The sequence below is a fragment of the Populus euphratica genome, unplaced genomic scaffold (genome assembly GCF_000495115.2).
Source record: "Populus euphratica unplaced genomic scaffold, PopEup_1.0 scaffold413.1, whole genome shotgun sequence".
NCBI lineage: Eukaryota > Viridiplantae > Streptophyta > Magnoliopsida > Malpighiales > Salicaceae > Populus > Populus euphratica.
This window is the reverse complement of record NW_011500055.1, coordinates 305,561-322,648: the sequence shown is the minus strand read 5'-3', so window position 1 is coordinate 322,648 and position 17,088 is coordinate 305,561. Positions and strand designations below refer to the sequence as shown.

Sequence of the window (17,088 nt, the reverse complement as noted above, 5' to 3'; positions counted from 1 at the left end):
TTAAATGGGACGATCTTGAAAGATGTGAAGCAAGCTTGTGTACTAAAAAAAATGGACTTAAAATCATGGTTTTAAATTTCAAGCTTCTAGTATCTGTCATGCTATAAACATGGTGGTTGATGATTAATATGCTTTTGGTCCTTTAATTGGCCGATGCTGTTAGCTACAACTGGGAATTGATTAGGTTTCGATGTTGCAGAGAAAGAACAGTAGTCTATCTTGTGAGATGAAGGTCCCCAAGCTAATATAGCTCATATATGGAGAAACAGGAGAAAATAGTTAGAATAGTGTGGTGTATGAAAGTGAGGGTATACCTTGTATGATTTGATGAGGTCTTGCAGGCCACTAAACACCAATAATTGATGCTTAAATATTGGTTAAACCATCACAATTACACAGTAAGTTCTTTAATTATTTGAAAATTCCTTACAAATTACACCTCTTCAATTTTTTTCTTTTCTTAAATGAATCCCCTTTAGCAAGGGCTAGACGTGAACAGGAGTCCTTCCCCTCTGAACAAGATATAAACGTGGATCCACACACACATTTGGTAAGGCTTTTTAAGGTGAGTTTTGTGCTAATTATGAAGATAACCCTGGTGATGACAATGATGATCCTAATCATCTCAGTTAAGCATTCAATACTGTTAAGTACAATTAACAGTAAAAAATAAGAATGCACCATCATTACAAGGCATGCAAATAGAGGGGAAGCAGGAATCCTTACCACAAATATTTAAGGCTGCAAATCATTGAAGTCTCCCACTAAAGCACGAAAGAAGAAAAGAGCTTATAGCTTTGTTTCTTTAAGATCCCTTTGAGCTTGGCATCTGCAGAAAGACGGTCCTGCTAAAAATCTGCTAAAAGGTCAAAAAGGCACCAGTGTTTCTGCACAAAAAAACAGATCTGCTATTATAGAATCTGCCACTGGAAGAAATAACTAAGCACCAGCTTTCAGACAAAGAAATCCTGCTGCTGCAAACTCCAAATTCCATTGCCGTTGTGCCCTTTTAGCATGTGGGTGACACATGTGTGACAACTACAAATGATGAAATCTGTATGGAAGATATGAGAATTCTTGTACCTGAATATTTCCAATATTTATGAGGCATGGTAACTTTTTTGTTTTCCATAGAAACAACCATCAGGCTTTCACGCTAGGATTATACTACCTTCGAGTTATGTACTAGCCATTAACTACATTTACTCTTCTTCTTTTTTCCAGATGAAAGATGATCAGTATTGTCTGATGGACTACCTCTTGATTACTACACTCTATTATATATATATATATAAAAGGATCAATATTGTGTTATAAAAATTCATCTTATCAAACAGTAGTTCAATTAATTACTCTATGGATATGCTAGCTATGGATGATAAAAGTAAAATTACACTCAAAAGGTGCATTTATTTTCTTTTTCATAATAATTACATTGTTATTTAAAAAAAAAAACAAAGAGTATTAATTTTTAGTATAATTTTTTTATTACAAAATGATTTTTTTTTCTTGAGATTAGGGTAATCTTTCTTATCCTTTTTAGGATTTGAATTTAAAACCTTTAAATTAAAATTTCAAATCTTAACTATATTAGACGTACTGTTTACACAGACGCACTTGAGAAATAAGAATTTTTTTAAAAAAATTGATAAAATAGATGACACAAAATCCTTAATTTATAATTTTATTATTGAATAATTCTCTTTTAATAATATCAATATCAAAAATCTATTTTATCGTTTTTAAAGCCATTTTATGCTATAAAAACACTCCAAATAAAAATAAATTAAATAGAAAAACATAAAAAATCACAAAAAATAACTTCTTGGGAGCCTCGCTCATCTCAAAATGACTATGAAGATTTGAATCTATATATATAAAAAATAAAATAAAATTTATAGAATCTTCTAGTAAAATTATAACTCAATAATAATCAAATAAAAATTTGTATCCGTTAACATAAAATTACATGTTTAGAAAAAATCTTGCGAAAAAAAAGAAAAGAAAAGAAGAAAGAGGTTACTTACCAAGTAAAAAGCAATGAACATTTACTCGGTAAAAACCCAGAACCAAACAAAGCATAAATAGCAAACTAAAGTGTTTTTTAATTAGATGGCATTGTCCAGACAAGTGTCTACCTCCTAAGCTATTAATGTAAATATGCTTATACGACACATCTTTTTATCTGTCATGATGATCACTGGAGTAGAGGTGATAGGTTTGGCCCTTACCGGCAGCCTGTATATCTCCTTCTTCTTCCTTCTTATGCTTTGATACCATTATCAATAGGAAAGAAATTTCATAATCTTTTTGTGATATTAACGATAACATATAAGGCAAGTAAGAACACTTGATATACAGGGATGGCGCCAGGGGAGGCTGGCAGGATCCGGGTCCCTGAAAGAAAAAAATCTTGACCCCATTGAACACTTTATAATTTTAGAGCCAAAGCTAGTAAAAAAAACGTTGTAATCTTCATCCTTTCAGAAAAATTTCAGACCTACAATAGACCTCAAAGGTTGTTAAATAAATAGATTGAACCAAGCACAGAATAAATTACAGTTATATTTTTTATTTAGAAATATTTTTGAGGTCTTAATAAATTTCAGAAATATTTTTAATAATAAAGGTTGTTAAATATTTTTTTTAAAAGAACACAATCTCTTAATAGATTTATGCGAGCTTGGTATTAACCAACCTTCAAAAAGGTGGATGATGACGCCTAAAGAAGGCATTAACAGGGTCGTGTGCAGAGTAATTCATTCATTGTCCATCAGCCTATCCCACCAAGCAATAAACACAGCATAATTATTGCAGACAAATGTGGACATAATCATTTGGCTTAAAGGTAAAATGAGCAACTAGCTAGTGAGTTCGTGTTTCTTTAATCGGTTCGACTCGTCAAATTCATTATTACTTATGAATGAAGATTGCTTGAGTTAACATTTGAAGGACCTGTTAATTGCCAAGTGACCATGGCAATATCCATTTGCCTGCCTCAAATGAGTGGCCATTATAGACTTAAAAGCAACACGGCATTTGAAACAAGACGGGGTTAGTAGAAAATTGTTCCCTGAAAAGCCTACACAATTAATCAATCATGGAGCTAATAAATTTGGATACTTTATGGACCAACAACTTAGGCGTACTATTTTCTTTTTATGTCTTGCCATCATTATGATAACTTTAATGCAAATCATAGCTGTTACAGGTATGCTAAACTCGGAAAACTCGTTACTCAAGACCTAATACGAGAAGGGTTTTGAGTTGAATTTTAACTGGTTGATCGAAATCAAAAGAAATTTAAAAGAAAAAACTAAAACTCCATCGATTTTTGACGAGGAGGCTCGTATTTAATAGATCAGGTTCAAACCACTTGTATAATTCCTGTGGGTTAGTTTTTGCGTGCATATACTACTGATATACCACCATCAGCACAAAGAGAAAACAGTCTTGGCATCTCCACCAAGCAATCATGGGAGATTGGAAAATGGTAAAGAATTGTCATGTAATGCCACTAGTTATGATTGAATTTGCACATCCACATTCAAAAGCAAATTGCAAAGTACTTACTCATGGGGTCATCTGATATTCCCTTTCAAGGAAGCCAAATGAGCACCAACTACTGAATAAAAATATGATGTAATCAATTCCTCACCCTTTCTAGTGCAAAATTAACACTGGATTGACACCTGTGGTAAGAAGATAATGTAATTGATTGTTACCAATAATGGATCTACAAGAAGCTGCCAAATGCTTCTGAACTAGATGAAACCACCATCTCTTTCCATTCCAGCAAACTTCCAAAAAAGTGGTGCGGTGCTGTTAAATTTTATGCCCCAGCAATAATGGAAATGAGAATGGTATGTGGCGAGCTTGAGATGGAAAAGCTATGGGACAAAAATGAAAGGCCGGTACATTTCTGTGTTTTACCACATTTTCTAGAGCTCACTTGATTTTTCGTTTGCAAAAACATTTTTGAAAAGGTTTAAAATTTTTTATTTTTGTCTTAGTTTTAAATTAATTTTTTTCTTAATGTTTTTATATTATTTTAATATGCTAATATTAAAAATAAATTTTAAAATAAATTAAAAAATATTATTTCAATACATTTTCAAATGAAAAACAATTATTATCATAACACCAAACAAACTCTTAATTTGTCTGGACACCACCACTCTGAGTCTTAAATCAGGCACAGTTGAAGTTCCTCGAAAATCATTACAGACATCATCTGGCTATCAAGATCCAGACAAGGGAATTTAACTCTGATGTCCTCAGTACCTCAACAGAATAACCAAAGGCAACGTTAAATTGAAAAGAAAGGAAACCAATATCAAATTCATCAAAGAAGTTCAACGTAAATCCCCTTCCTAAAATGATCACACAAATAAATAGATCTTGATCAATAGGTACCAATGCAATCTGTAATAAAGTGACTGAACAGCTAAACACACAGTGCAAAAACATATGAACAATGTGCTTTGTCTAAAGCAGACTAAAATGATTCATTATTTACTCCAACAAGCTTCAACAAGTTTTATCCGAAGGAGAACTCCTCCGGGGCAAAGGATAGAACCGACATGGTTTGTCAAAATGACATTTTATGTTTAACTAACTGTTCATGCCCCCATTTTAGGAGTGTTTATGGTACAACAATTTTGACATAGGTAAATACAATTGAAGACATATTTAATGAAGGACCTCCCTAACCATTTTTCTACTGGATAATGTATGACTCACATAACCTAAAGCTGTAACCTTAACCAGAACATGGAAAAAAAGAATCATAATTTACCTAGTTGAAGGTATGAACCTTAATTTCTCTTTGCAATTTAACATTTCAGGATACTTACAATTCAGAATTTGATGGCCAAGCATCTGGGGAAGAACGTGAAAACAATCTTGCAACTCCATTTTTCAAGAGTTTTTTCAAGCAGCATTGAACCTTCATTTCGATTCCTCAATGCTAAAAGGTTACTCTGACTGCTTTCTTCTTTTTGGTTCAGGCTCACCTAAATGCAATGAAAAACACACTTCATCAGAGTCGCTTCTTAATGCTGAGAGATTTTTCAATTCTGGGTTTTCCTGGGGTGTGTTATCATGCATTGGAGATCTCCCCGAGAAACTTGGGATGAATTGATGTTCCACATTTGGAGAAGCTTCTACCGCATCTTCTATATGAAATTCAGGGCCAATGAAAAGTGGGGTCTGTCCTTGCTGGGACTCACCTTCACCTGTCACTTGCTGAATGTTTAAATTTAGAGGCTCAAAGTTTTCTTCAATATTTTCTTTCGATGGCACTCGGTCTAGAGGAGATGACTCTCCAACAGTAGAATCTATTCCTTGTGCCAACGCATTTCTTTGATCTTGAATTGCAGCTATATCAATAACTGAACAGGTCAGAAAGTATCACAAGATGGGATAACATGCAAACAATTTTCACTGAAGAGTAAGGTCTAATGTCAGGAGGATTAATTTTTATTTTTTTGTTAACTCTCTCTTTACATTTTCCCATAGATTCACACACTAGGCATTCGTTTTGCATCAAACTATTACAGTGTCAACTTTATCTTCTATCAAAAGCAATGAAAACAAAAGGAAAAAAGAAAAGCTCTGGCAGGTTCAATTTTGTCTGAGAGCAATAAAAGGTGAATATTTTGTCCTTGTAGAGAAATTTTGCCTTCTCAGCTCTTGCATTTTTGTATGTGTGCAAAATTTAATGGTCAAAGATCATTGATAATGAACTTCCATAGGCTGGCATCACCTCTTCAAGAAACACATGTTGGAAACTTGATATCATTGCTATTGGAATTCAGAAACGTTATTCAGAAAGAAATAGCATTAGATTTTTTTTGGAAAGAAAACTCCAAAGTTACATTCTCTATTCTTTTTCAGTCATCTTGTTTTTTGTTAAAAAAAATCAGGAATAGTTGATCAAAACACAGCCAAGTTTGCATCCAATACAAAGCATGCGTATGATTTGTTACCATATCCTTGATTTTGGCAATATGCCCTCCATATACAAGGAGACAAATACAAATGAATTCTGAAAGATGAGTGCAATAATGAGGAATGAGAAAAGGATGTTTTATTAGTTCAGAAGTACAAACCTTGAAGCCCCTCATTGGTTGTGATGATATCAAGTTCAAGGAGGTCAAGAAGGCGGCCAAGATCAACACCACTGGTCCAATTTTCTGGGGGTTGGCCAACTTTAAGTTTCAACCTACCACGATTAGCCGTCCCACCCCAAATGATCCCAACTGGCCGTGGCTTCTCACAATCCTGGCCCGTTAAGAGAATCAAGCTTCCGCTGTCACCTTCAAGATCAAATGTCTGTTGGTTCTCACCAACAACAAGAAAATCGGTAAAGAAACAAATCCCTTTCTCATCATTGTACTCTAGTGCGTAGGCCATTATGGTCCCAGTAGTCAAGCCAGAACTCCTTCCAACTTTGACCACTTGCCTTCCAATGAGACTATTAATTGGAGCTTGCAAATCTATAACATGGACATCCCCAACCTCACCAACACCTTTGACAGTTATATTTACATTGTTCATGTTAAAATCTTCTGCAAAAGGAATGAAGGCCCCATCTGCTCTAACAAATGTTTCTGCAAGGGATCATAATGTGCAAGTGTTGAGGTCAGCAAACAAAGAAAAAACAATTAGCACAATTATGATTTCATATGTAATCGTACTGCAGCACCATCCCTATATAAGATACATAAATCTAACTGTTAGGAAACAATACACAAACCCTATATTCCAAAATCTGCAACAAGCTTACTCTGTGAAGACAAATACCTAACTCAATTGCCTGGATGAACAAGGATCATTTTTAAGTTCCCTCCCTCTCTCTAACATTCACTGAGGAGTATCTTAGCCTTGGACATGAGCCATAATTTTCAGACACCAATAGATTTCATCTAAACAACTTTAATCCAAGCCATAAATAATTCCTCCCTGCCTCCTTATTTTACAGACTCAGAGAAGCATCCTCATTGAAGATCAGCCCACTTATAACTAATTCAAAAATTTCACGATTTTTACCATGTACTAATGCAACAATAGTATTAACAAACCCAGTCTGGTCTGCCTTGCAGAATGCTAGATCCTTTCAAGATTAATAAAATGCTATCTACTTTGAATCATGCGAGTCAGGTTTAAAATTCCCATTATACTGATCTGCTAATATCTTGTATCCATCAATTTACTTGGCAAGTGAAATCTGGACAAATTTCAGTTTAAGCTACCTTTTAGAGATATGTGTGGACCAATGCTCTAGATAGACACCCAAGTTAGTTAGGCTTTGAGCTGAATCTACCTCAGCTTACTGATTGTAACGCCTGCAGCCAGCAGGAACTACAATTATTTGCAGACACTTGTTTGATTGAAAAGGGGACATTAGGGAGCTTGAGGATGCAACAATGTCCAATGCTTAATTAGTTAAATCTGTGTCATGGCACGTTCCATGAAAATATCCCCTAGTGAAATCAACAAATAACAAAAGAGGCGATACCCTCCTAAATTGGATCTTTCCAGCCAACAAACACAAATGTCCTCAAAGTAAAAAACTGTTGATTCATCTGTTAAACTATTTCCCTAGTTGAATTTAGTCTTAGAAACTCAGCAGCATAATCCAACCCTTAGCATGACAAGTAGGACATTAAATATAGTCTATTAAGAGGAAGAACACAAATTGCAAAAACTTGAGGTAAACCAAAATATGCAGTGCTGTACAAATTTTAATGCAAAACTACATTACCTGGGTTTGTTCCAGCAAATATGCCATACCAAAGCTCATCAGTGATAAATGACGTTGCTCTCTCCACAGCACCCAAATAAACTCCAGGTCCGAGGCTTGGTGGCAACGGATGAAACATCTTCTGGTTTGGGTAGTCCAAGTCAACTGCAACATGCCGATTTGTGAGGAAACCAACCTGGCGGTTACCTGTTCGGCTTTTCACAATCGCACCCAGGGTTCCGTAGGTCTCTTGATTAGCAACCTAAAGATGTAAAGCAATTTTGTAAATTCCACAAAATGAATTGAAACAAGTTTTAAAGTTCATACACAGTACGCATTGCCTAAGAACAATAAGATGCAGGACATATATGAGGACAGCAAACAAAAGAAGGATCAAAGCCATTCGCTTAAAAAAATTATAAATACTGCTAAAGTAATAGCAAAACAGACCCAACTGTAATTCCAAATGACATCAATAACACCTTTATTTGCACACAAAGTTCTGATAGAGATTTTCTAACAACTCTCACCAGATTTTAAAACTCTCTATTGGTATGAAAGAAAATGCAAAAACCATTCTAGAATGGGAAAATATAACAGACTTGACCTAAGCTCCTAGCATAAAGACTTGCACATATCCAACTCAAGAATAGGAAAATTAGTTCAGCCATTTAATGTACCTGTTCAATTATCATCAATGAGTTCCATTCCTACAATTTAATCAGCACAATAATTGGATCATCACTAAAGTGCCCATACCTGAGATCCAGACCCAATGCACGGGTCACTTCCTCTCAAGCCATCTACCAGCTCAGTATACAACTGTTCCTTTGGAGTTGCTGCAGGAACACCATAATATGAGAATTCTACGACATCCACATCACACCATACACCTCCTGGTCCCTGACCCATACAATGAAAAGGCAGCTTAGCTTCCCAAGCAAACAATGAAGTCAGTCAAACGTCATAAAAAATAAAACAAACCAAGTGTCTTTAGAAGAAAAATAGAGGCCAAAGTAAAGCTGGAAGCACCAATTTTCATACCTCAAGGGCTGTAGGTAGGCACTGGACATGGCTGAGCCATTGCCTGTGAACTTTACGGGCAACAAAAACAAGAATTGCAGGAATATCAGTCAGAACACCCCTCCGGATTCTAAACCCAATAGCTGTGCCAAGACTAAACCGCCGCAATATTTTGCTATGAAATGCCCTAATGGTCATCAGCTCAAGCAAGGTGGTAGCTTGCTGACCTGTTGGCGACCTCCCAAGAGTTTCAGGTAGCACTCCCTTCTGGAGGTTTCCAAAATAGTTTGCTCTGACTTCTGCTGCATCATTTAGTCGACTCAATGTGGGCCAGGAGAAGTAGGCAGCATTACTCTCAGAGTGCTGCCCACCTGCAGCGAATGGTTGAAGTGGTGACGGACTTGACCACAGCAAATTAGGATGACTGCAGTAGTTTCTTTCCAAATCTAACGCAGATTCCTCTGATTGTGATGATCCAGAGTGATGAATCGTTAAACCTAATCTGTTCCTGTCCATCAGTCAGCTCTCCTACGTGAAAACATATTGACTGTATAATCAACAAATTAAACAGCTTTAATTCTCAAACTGTAAAATAGCTAAGGGATGATTGCAGGATAAGCTACGGTGCTTGAAGGGTAAGAATAATTAATGAAACTAAAGAGTAATCCCACTATACAATAACATGGAACACTTCATAACAATATTTCAGAAAAAAATATATAGATAAAGGAAATAACAATTAACCAGACTATAGCTAATCCAGATATATAAAAATGCAAAAACACCTGTAGTGAATGTCTCTAATTAGGAAATCGTGGATGTTGCAGAAAAAAAGGACCAAAACATGTGACAAGCATTCTGCCACTTAATGTGAAGCTATAAGCACTAGAATTAATAGATGTTTACCTTATAGACTAGGGAGCCTATGGAATACAGAACAGGCCACCAAAATAATAACAATAACAATAACAATAACAATAATAATAATAATAATAATCATTATCATTATCATTATCATTATCATTTCTATCCCGATAAAAGCTCAGAGAGGAAACAAATTATTCAAAGGATATCAGGGGAAATGAAAGAAGAACACAGGAATAGAAACTTAACATAACAAATGTACACATAGGTAGTGGAGAAATGTTATCGTTTTCCATGCAGAAAACCTTAATAAAACAGAAAGCAAACAAGGACAAACAGTATCACCCAGAAGCCTGCAAATAGAGATATAAAACGGCAAGTCAACGCAAGTCTTTGAGAAACCAATACAAAGAAGTTAAACATATCCAATCCATGAAGGCAAAAACTGACATGATTATTTGAAAAACTGAGCACATACTTCATAAAGACATAACTTTCTGAAAAACTAAGCAAAATATCCGAAGGAGCTTCTTTTATGAGCTGAAATTGAACAAACCCAGATAGCAAAAACTCCAGATTGATAAAACAAGCAACCCCCACATTTCAATTAAGGCCAAAACAAAAGGATTAAGCAAAACCCAGATAGGATAGACAATTAAGAACAAGATTTTTAAGCAACACTCACCAAGCAAAACAGGTGGAGCTGTGATGGGGGACTCCAAAAATATCCCCTTGAATCTATCCATGCCCTATTATACAATCATTTTCATTTGTATTTGCTGCTCTGCATAGTTAAAAAAAAAAATTCAAAACTTTATGTGACTATTGATGTGAAGGAAGAGAGAAAGAGGAGTAAGCTATAGTAAATTAAAAAAAGATTCAATATTTTCTAGGCAGACAGAGAGAACTAGGTAGTAAAATATTTGGAGAGAGAGAAGCCGGACAAATATCTATAGTATCAGCTACTGTTGATTTTGTATTAATGTAATAACAAATAACCAGTTTAATAATTAATGGATTTTTTCCATTTTCTTACAAACACTTTTTATTTGCTTTCATCCTTTTTGATGTCTTTATCCTTTCTTTCTCTTTTTTCTTTTTTATTTTGGCTGCATATCATTTATGGAGGTAGTGATTTGAGTGATCACATTTCTCGGTGGAAAATGAAGCGCAGGCGAGGATTTTAATGGAGGAGAAAATTTTTCTTTGGATCCCATTTTGATATTTTTAAGCTTGGTGGGGGGAATTAGGGTCCCATCCATATTTGCTCCCCAAAAGTAGCACATTCTTCACCCAAATAATTCAATTCTCACCTATCTACAGGGTGATGGGCATGGTAAAGTGATGTTCTCTTCTTGTTATTGCTTTCTTATTTACCTTGCTTATTTTAGTTTATTAGTAAATGTTTTGTGCCTTTTGCTTATGGTATGTTTTTCTATTTGATTGGATGAAAGTTATGAAACATTGAGATTAGCATAACTATACAATAATTATTTATGTAACAATTCCAAAACCAATATAACTAAACATGGTAAATAAAATATCTAATTGAAAGTACAATGAATTTGATGTTACGAGCCTTTTAAAAATTCATAAACCTTACATAATAGGTTAATAAGTTTGGATCTTGAAAAATAATTGTCTAATTTGGCCTAAGAAAATTTGATTTATAACCCTGAGAAATAGAGTTCAATTGGTCGGGTTTAAAGTTTATTTTCTAGAGGTTATTTGTTTAAGTTTCATAAATTTTAGGTTTACTGAAGACTTATTTATATAATCGTTAATTTCAAGATTCATGAGATTAGTTGAGATGCGCATAAATTGATTCGGACACTTACATTAATAATAATAATAAAAAAAAAGATTTGACTTGTTTATTGTATATATTGTTTTGTCTTTCTCAATTATCAACAAAATAAGTTTTGTGTCATAAATAGAGATTACCAGTTCAGGTTTTATAAATCTTAGGGTTACCAGAGTCTTATATTGTTATTAATTTTACAGCCTATAAAGTTATTTGAAGTACACATAAACTAATCCAGATACTTCTATTAATAAAATAAAAAAATAATTTGACTTATTTATTATATATATTATTTTATTTTTCTCAATTATCTACAAAAATAAATTTCATATCATGAATAGAAATCATTAATTACTTAAGTCAATTTTTTATTCACGTCAATGCTAAAATAAAAGGGGGTAAAATAGACCCAAGTAAATGCTAAAATGATTGCTCATTCTTGCTATCCCATTTGCAGCAATCCATAAATGGATCACAAAACAAATAATGAAAGTGGACAAGGGACTCAAATATGGTCCTCCTTTCAATGCTATCAACTATTATGAGGGATGAAAGAGAGAAATGTGTTGAAATGGCATTTGCTAATAGAGAACAAAACTTGGACTAAAATTATGAAAAGAGTAAAAGGGGCATTAAGAAAATGAAACTTGCTTTAGATAAATCTAACCCACTCATTCATGGTGATGTAGAGATAGCCCCTGCCTTACACATTCCATTGATCCACTTGCATTTTTTATTGGCTGATTTCTTATCAAATTGATCTCCTTTTCATTCTACACAACATTTTTTTTTCAATTCTGGTATAATTTTTAACAAGATGATTGTGAGAGCTTGGAAGTGTGGTCATTTATGTTTTTGGATATTTTTTAAAAATAAATTTTACTTGAAAAAGAAATCGAACTAATATTTTCTCAATATTTTCTTCATAATTTTAATGTATTGATATAAAAAATTATTTTAATGTATTTTTAAATGGATAATACTTTTAAAAAATACTTTGTATTATAATATTAAAATCACTTTATAAAGTTATTTTTATTTTTTAAAATTAAAATAATATTATTTTAATTCATTTTAGTTAATAACTGAACCTATACCTGAGTTGACTAACTTAAAATTAAATTATAACATTTATATATAAATTTGTTTATTCCACAAGACTTTCTGTTTTAGTCGTTTTCTTCTCTTAATTTCCAACCCAAAAAATCCGTACGAGAAGCAAACCTGCTGACCACCTCAATATAATATTGAAAATTATTTTTTATAATTTGCTGATAAATTTGAATATTTGCCTTCTTATATAAACACATATAGCTAGATAGGTGTCCATAAATTGGGTCGTGGGCCATTCTAGGTTAAAGAACACTACGAACCCAAGAGTAAACCGGGTCAAGCTCAAATCACAAACCCATTATTTGGTTTTGGGTCACATTTTCCGGAGGCCATGTGGATTCAGAACACCCAAACATCAAACAGGGTCGGGTTTTAAACCTTTCAAATTAAACACCCATCAAACCAATACAAGAATTCAACAAATCTGAGGATCTCTTTCAAGATGGCACGACAGATGGAGTGCGAGAGGCTACACAAGGCGCTTTATGATTGCCACCGCCGTGTCCCGGCGGGAACAGGGCGGGAAACGGCGTGTCGGCACCTGAACAGGGCCTTAGCAGAGTGCATGGTAGCGGTGGTTTGTCCTGATGAGTCAGAGGCTGTTCGTAGTTTGTGTTCGAGTGGTGGGACCAAACTTAAACGGTCTCAATGTCAAGAAGCCCAGCTTGCCCTTTCTGTCTGTCTCTCTTCACATCAACAAGAATGATATATTTTATGTATGATGATCAACAAGAATAGCAATAACAATAATGTTGAAGCAAAACATTTTTTTTTAATCTTTTGGGTTCGATTAAAGGTTGTCTCTTCTTGTGTTGCTTATAGGCTTATTATTAACCTGCTGTTATGGTTGTTTGATGTATGATCGTGCAGAATGACGCAAAAGGCTATGCTGATACATATATCCGGCTCCAGCTAGGTTGAGATCAAGCTTGGTTGTTGTTGTAATGGCGTGTTTGGAAATGTATACAGAATTTTAAGAGAAATATTTTCAAGTTCAGGGAGGTTTTAGGGTTGGATTCAGTTATGCATATCAGTGTGTATGATCACAATTGGACAAATTCTACAAAATAATTGTACTTGCAATCTGGCTGCCACATATCTGAGTGCTTCTGTTATTGTAAGGCCGTAAGACATTGATTTTGCAGCTCCAGAATGAGGAAGAGACACAGGAAAACCTGCATAATACTGTTTTGTTGTCACCAACAGAGATGGTCTGAGGTGTTTCTTGCCTCCATGTGTACGACAAATTAAAAAAAGAAGAAGAAGAAGAAGAAGAGGGGGGAGGGGCCGAAGTGCATCGAGTAATTACAAATGATAAGCAATGCACCATGAACTTTGTAGCACAAAGACCGACACTTTACTGTTATCCTCCGAAGTATGAGAAGAAAAAAACAGTTTCTTATTCTGAAAGTTGATAAGCTGAAATAGCACTTTCAACAACTTATATTACACACATCATTCTGAAAGTAAAAAAAGGAAGAGAACAGGGTGACATAAAAATCACTCTTAAACGACTTATTCAAGCGTATACATGCCCTCAGTTTTGCAGAACTGTGGTTCGTTTACAATCCGCAGATATAAAGCATCTATGATGAAAACCTGTTCCTGTCGTGGGGTGAAGAATAGTCAATGTCAGGGCCGAGAGGAATGATTCCAAAGGGATTGACCGTGGGATGACTTCCATAATAATGCCGCTTAATATGCTGCATGTTAACAGTGCTACTCATGCCAGGAATTTGGAAGATGTCTTTGGTGTAGTTGAACATATTTGGGTAATCTCGGAGCAGCTTTTTGTTGCATTTGAAGTGAACTGCATAAACCTGCAATAAAATGACCATCAAATACCTTTGCTAGATGGAAGAATTTCATTCAAAAAATGTAAAGCGGGAGCGAATTTTGTAACACTCTGAAAAGGATTTAACTTGACCATACTAACCCAAGCTCCCTGTTATGCTTCAAAAAAAGGGCATGATTTTTATGAAATAATGAAATACTACCAGTGATTCTCATTTCAATGTCAGTATTCCTTTCACTCTCTTTCCTCAAGTCCCATACATGCCATGGGATAACAAACATTACTGTTCTATTTACATGCCATGGGATAACAAACATTACTGTTCTACTTGCATTTCCAAATGGAAGAAGTTGTTGGAACTTCTATTAGAGAAACTTTTAAAAGGTTGCCTATAGGTTTCATGATCTTTAGGACAGAAGGGTAAACATTACTGTTCTACCTTTCATAAGCTTTTTCTGGACATTCAAAAGGAAGACAAATAAGGAAACCTAAAACAGGAGAAAACCATCTATTCCATATGCCCCAATCTTTTGCCCTCCATAACTTGGAAAAGGCAATGCATGAAAGAAATTGCAAAATTATGAAAAGGATATAATGTTTACGTGCAGGCTTACAGGTGATAATGCAACTTTTTATAAGCAATCTCTATAAAACTGTCTCGAAACTCTAAATGGTTCAGTTCCACTTCAGTGTAAAACACAATTCACTTAGGAATCTCTAGAAGGCTAATCAGAGAAATTTTTTTAGTATTTTACTAAAAGCCATTTTTGGCTGCTGAGAAGATGAGGGAAAAGGATAACAATCATATACATTGAACTAAACTTTCTTTTTATGGGAAAATCTATTACCTCATCAAATCTTATAAGGGTGACAAACAACTTAATATCTGCTTCAGAAAGTGTGTTTCCACAGATATATCTTTGCCTGCCAAGTATCTCCTCGCATTTATCTAAGGCTTCATATAAATGGATTGCGGCCTGCAAAAGAGAAACACGGAAGATTTCAAATGACATATTGAGATCATAAACACAAAGCTGGAATCAGTGAAACACAAATTAGACAGTAAGAGAAATGATCACCTCCTCATAAGGCCCTTGCTTCCTTGCAAACCCACATTTATAAACACCATTATTTATCCCATTATAAACCCATTCATTGGTGTCATCAATTTGTGCTTGAAGGTGAGATGGATAAAGATCCAAAGCTGCATTTTCAGCTATATCATTGAATTCAGTATTAAACATACGAATAATTTCTGAACTCTCATTATTAACGATTGTCTTGAGCTTCTTATCCCACAGCACCTATCATAAACCAAAATCCATCATTCAATTCAAGATACTGACGCAAAGCACAGATTAAAAACCAAAAAACACAATTTATTTAACTAAACATACAGGAACTGTATACTTTCCGGCATAGTTTTTACTTGCAAGCTCATAAAGTTCTCTGATACTTCTTGCTCCATTCAAAGGATCAGGCTCAGCACCTGCTTCCTCGGTCTTTGATGCAGGAAATACCCACCCCATATGCTCATCACTCTCTTTTGTTCTTTCCCATATGGGTTTCACAGACTGAACCAAATCCAATAACAAAACAATATTTCTTAAAAGATTGGATCTTTACATGTTATAACAAAATATTGCTACAGACATCAAAAGACTAGAATCTTCACAAGAATCCCTTGAAATTTACCGTGAAAGCTATGGCCTTTTCAAGTCCTTTAATCTTCAAGTATGCAAGACACCTAGAAGCCCAAGGACAAGCATAGGACACATAAAGATGATACCTTCCAGATTCTGGTGGGAATTGTGAATTTGGTTCTTTTGAAATGAAGTTACGAAATGTTGAAGCAGTTCTCTTAAAGGCACCAGTATCTGAAGTCTCATCAATTGCAGATCGAGCCATTTGAAGATTGCACTATAAACAATTCACAGAAACTATTGGTATTTATGATCAAAACATGAATCATCAATCACATGTAACCTAAGATATTGAATTTGATCATGCTTTTATGAAGACGATCAAGAATGAATTCAATAGAAAATCAAGAAAAGTAATGAAATTTACCTTCAAAGAGAATTGTGGGAGGATAAAGGAGATGTTGTTCTTGTTTGGTCCAAGTGCTAATAAGTGAGGTTTGGTGAACACACAAACCATTGGTTTGTTCTTTCCATTTTGCTTGTGTTTTAAACTGATTTAAAGTCTTCTGTCTGTTATGGTATCTAGAACATAGTTGCTAGGTCTGTTAAGAGACTTGTTTGAACCATGAGTTGTTGGATCAACTCCTAATGATGTCTCTTGAGCTCAATATAAAATAATATGTTTTTTTTTAAAAAAAAACTAAATTTATCTAATCAAATTTGAACTGGTTTAAAAATTTTATTGAATCAAATTAGATGACGTGTTCATACAACGTGCTAGATGTGCAAATCAATATGTGTCTGTTCTCTTTAATCATCAGGCAGCGTCATGCCGTCTGTGATTGACAAGGGTATGCACGAACATTTGATTTTAGTCTATATTTGTTTTTTAAAAAATTATTTTTTAAATTTTTTTATATTTATTTGTTATTAAAAAAATTAATTAACAGAAAATATTTTTCGGTCAATAAAAAATACTTTTTGATCAACAAAAAACACTTTCTGTTCAACAAAAATATTTTTTAGTCAAAACAAATTTGCCTTGATTTTTATAAAAGTAATTAAACATATGAACAAAACTTCTGCTTCTAGTATACTT

At 34.3% G+C, this 17,088-nt stretch overlaps 3 protein-coding genes across 5 annotated transcripts; 1 reads left to right on the top strand and 2 right to left on the bottom strand.

The window, feature by feature from the left end:
• Nucleotides 1-4,370: 4,370 nt before the first annotated feature.
• LOC105107830 (uncharacterized) lies at nt 4,371-10,749 on the bottom strand. Of its 2 annotated transcripts, none has more exons than XM_011001893.1 (6): nt 10,320-10,749; nt 8,792-9,317; nt 8,507-8,650; nt 7,769-8,009; nt 6,114-6,614; nt 4,371-5,381 (listed from the first exon to the last, which is right to left on the bottom strand). In XM_011001893.1, exons 2-6 carry the CDS (start codon nt 9,284-9,286, stop codon nt 4,978-4,980), a joined length of 1,785 nt encoding a protein of 594 aa, XP_011000195.1. In that variant the 5' UTR covers nt 9,287-9,317; nt 10,320-10,749; the 3' UTR covers nt 4,371-4,977. The 2 variants fall into 2 exon arrangements, with proteins under 2 accessions (XP_011000195.1, XP_011000194.1); XM_011001892.1 differs by having other exon boundaries at nt 8,792-9,298; nt 10,320-10,733.
• A 2,113-nt stretch (nt 10,750-12,862) lies between these two features.
• On the top strand, nt 12,863-13,643 carry LOC105107831 (cytochrome C oxidase biogenesis Cmc1-like protein). The gene has a single exon (XM_011001894.1). It carries the CDS (start codon nt 12,994-12,996, stop codon nt 13,255-13,257), a length of 264 nt encoding a protein of 87 aa, XP_011000196.1. The 5' UTR covers nt 12,863-12,993; the 3' UTR covers nt 13,258-13,643.
• A 243-nt stretch (nt 13,644-13,886) lies between these two features.
• LOC105107832 (glutathione S-transferase omega-like 2) lies at nt 13,887-16,643 on the bottom strand. 2 transcript variants are annotated; one of them, XM_011001895.1, is made up of 6 exons: nt 16,417-16,643; nt 16,042-16,266; nt 15,744-15,920; nt 15,426-15,650; nt 15,195-15,323; nt 13,887-14,371 (listed from the first exon to the last, which is right to left on the bottom strand). In XM_011001895.1, the coding sequence occupies exons 1-6, from the start codon at nt 16,504-16,506 to the stop codon at nt 14,138-14,140; spliced, it is 1,080 nt and encodes a 359-aa protein (XP_011000197.1). In that variant the 5' UTR covers nt 16,507-16,643; the 3' UTR covers nt 13,887-14,137. The 2 variants fall into 2 exon arrangements, with proteins under 2 accessions (XP_011000197.1, XP_011000198.1); XM_011001896.1 differs by having other exon boundaries at nt 16,042-16,286; nt 16,417-16,513.
• Nucleotides 16,644-17,088: the final 445 nt, after the last annotated feature.

Coding starts and splice junctions, on each gene's coding strand:
- LOC105107831 (XM_011001894.1), top strand. CDS start 12,994: ATGGCACGACAGATGGAGTGCGAGAGGCTACACAAGGCGCTTTATGAT.
- LOC105107830 (XM_011001893.1), bottom strand. CDS start 9,286: ATGGACAGGAACAGATTAGGTTTAACGATTCATCACTCTGGATCATCA. Junction 8,651..8,791: donor GCCTACCTACAGCCCTTGAG/GTATGAAAATTG, acceptor TGTATGGGTCAG/GGACCAGGAGGTGTATGGTG. Junction 5,382..6,113: donor AACCAATGAGGGGCTTCAAG/GTTTGTACTTCT, acceptor TTATTGATATAG/CTGCAATTCAAGATCAAAGA.
- LOC105107832 (XM_011001895.1), bottom strand. CDS start 16,506: ATGGTTTGTGTGTTCACCAAACCTCACTTATTAGCACTTGGACCAAAC. Junction 15,921..16,041: donor AAAAGGCCATAGCTTTCACG/GTAAATTTCAAG, acceptor GATTTGGTTCAG/TCTGTGAAACCCATATGGGA. Junction 14,372..15,194: donor CCCTTATAAGATTTGATGAG/GTAATAGATTTT, acceptor ATTTTATTGCAG/GTTTATGCAGTTCACTTCAA.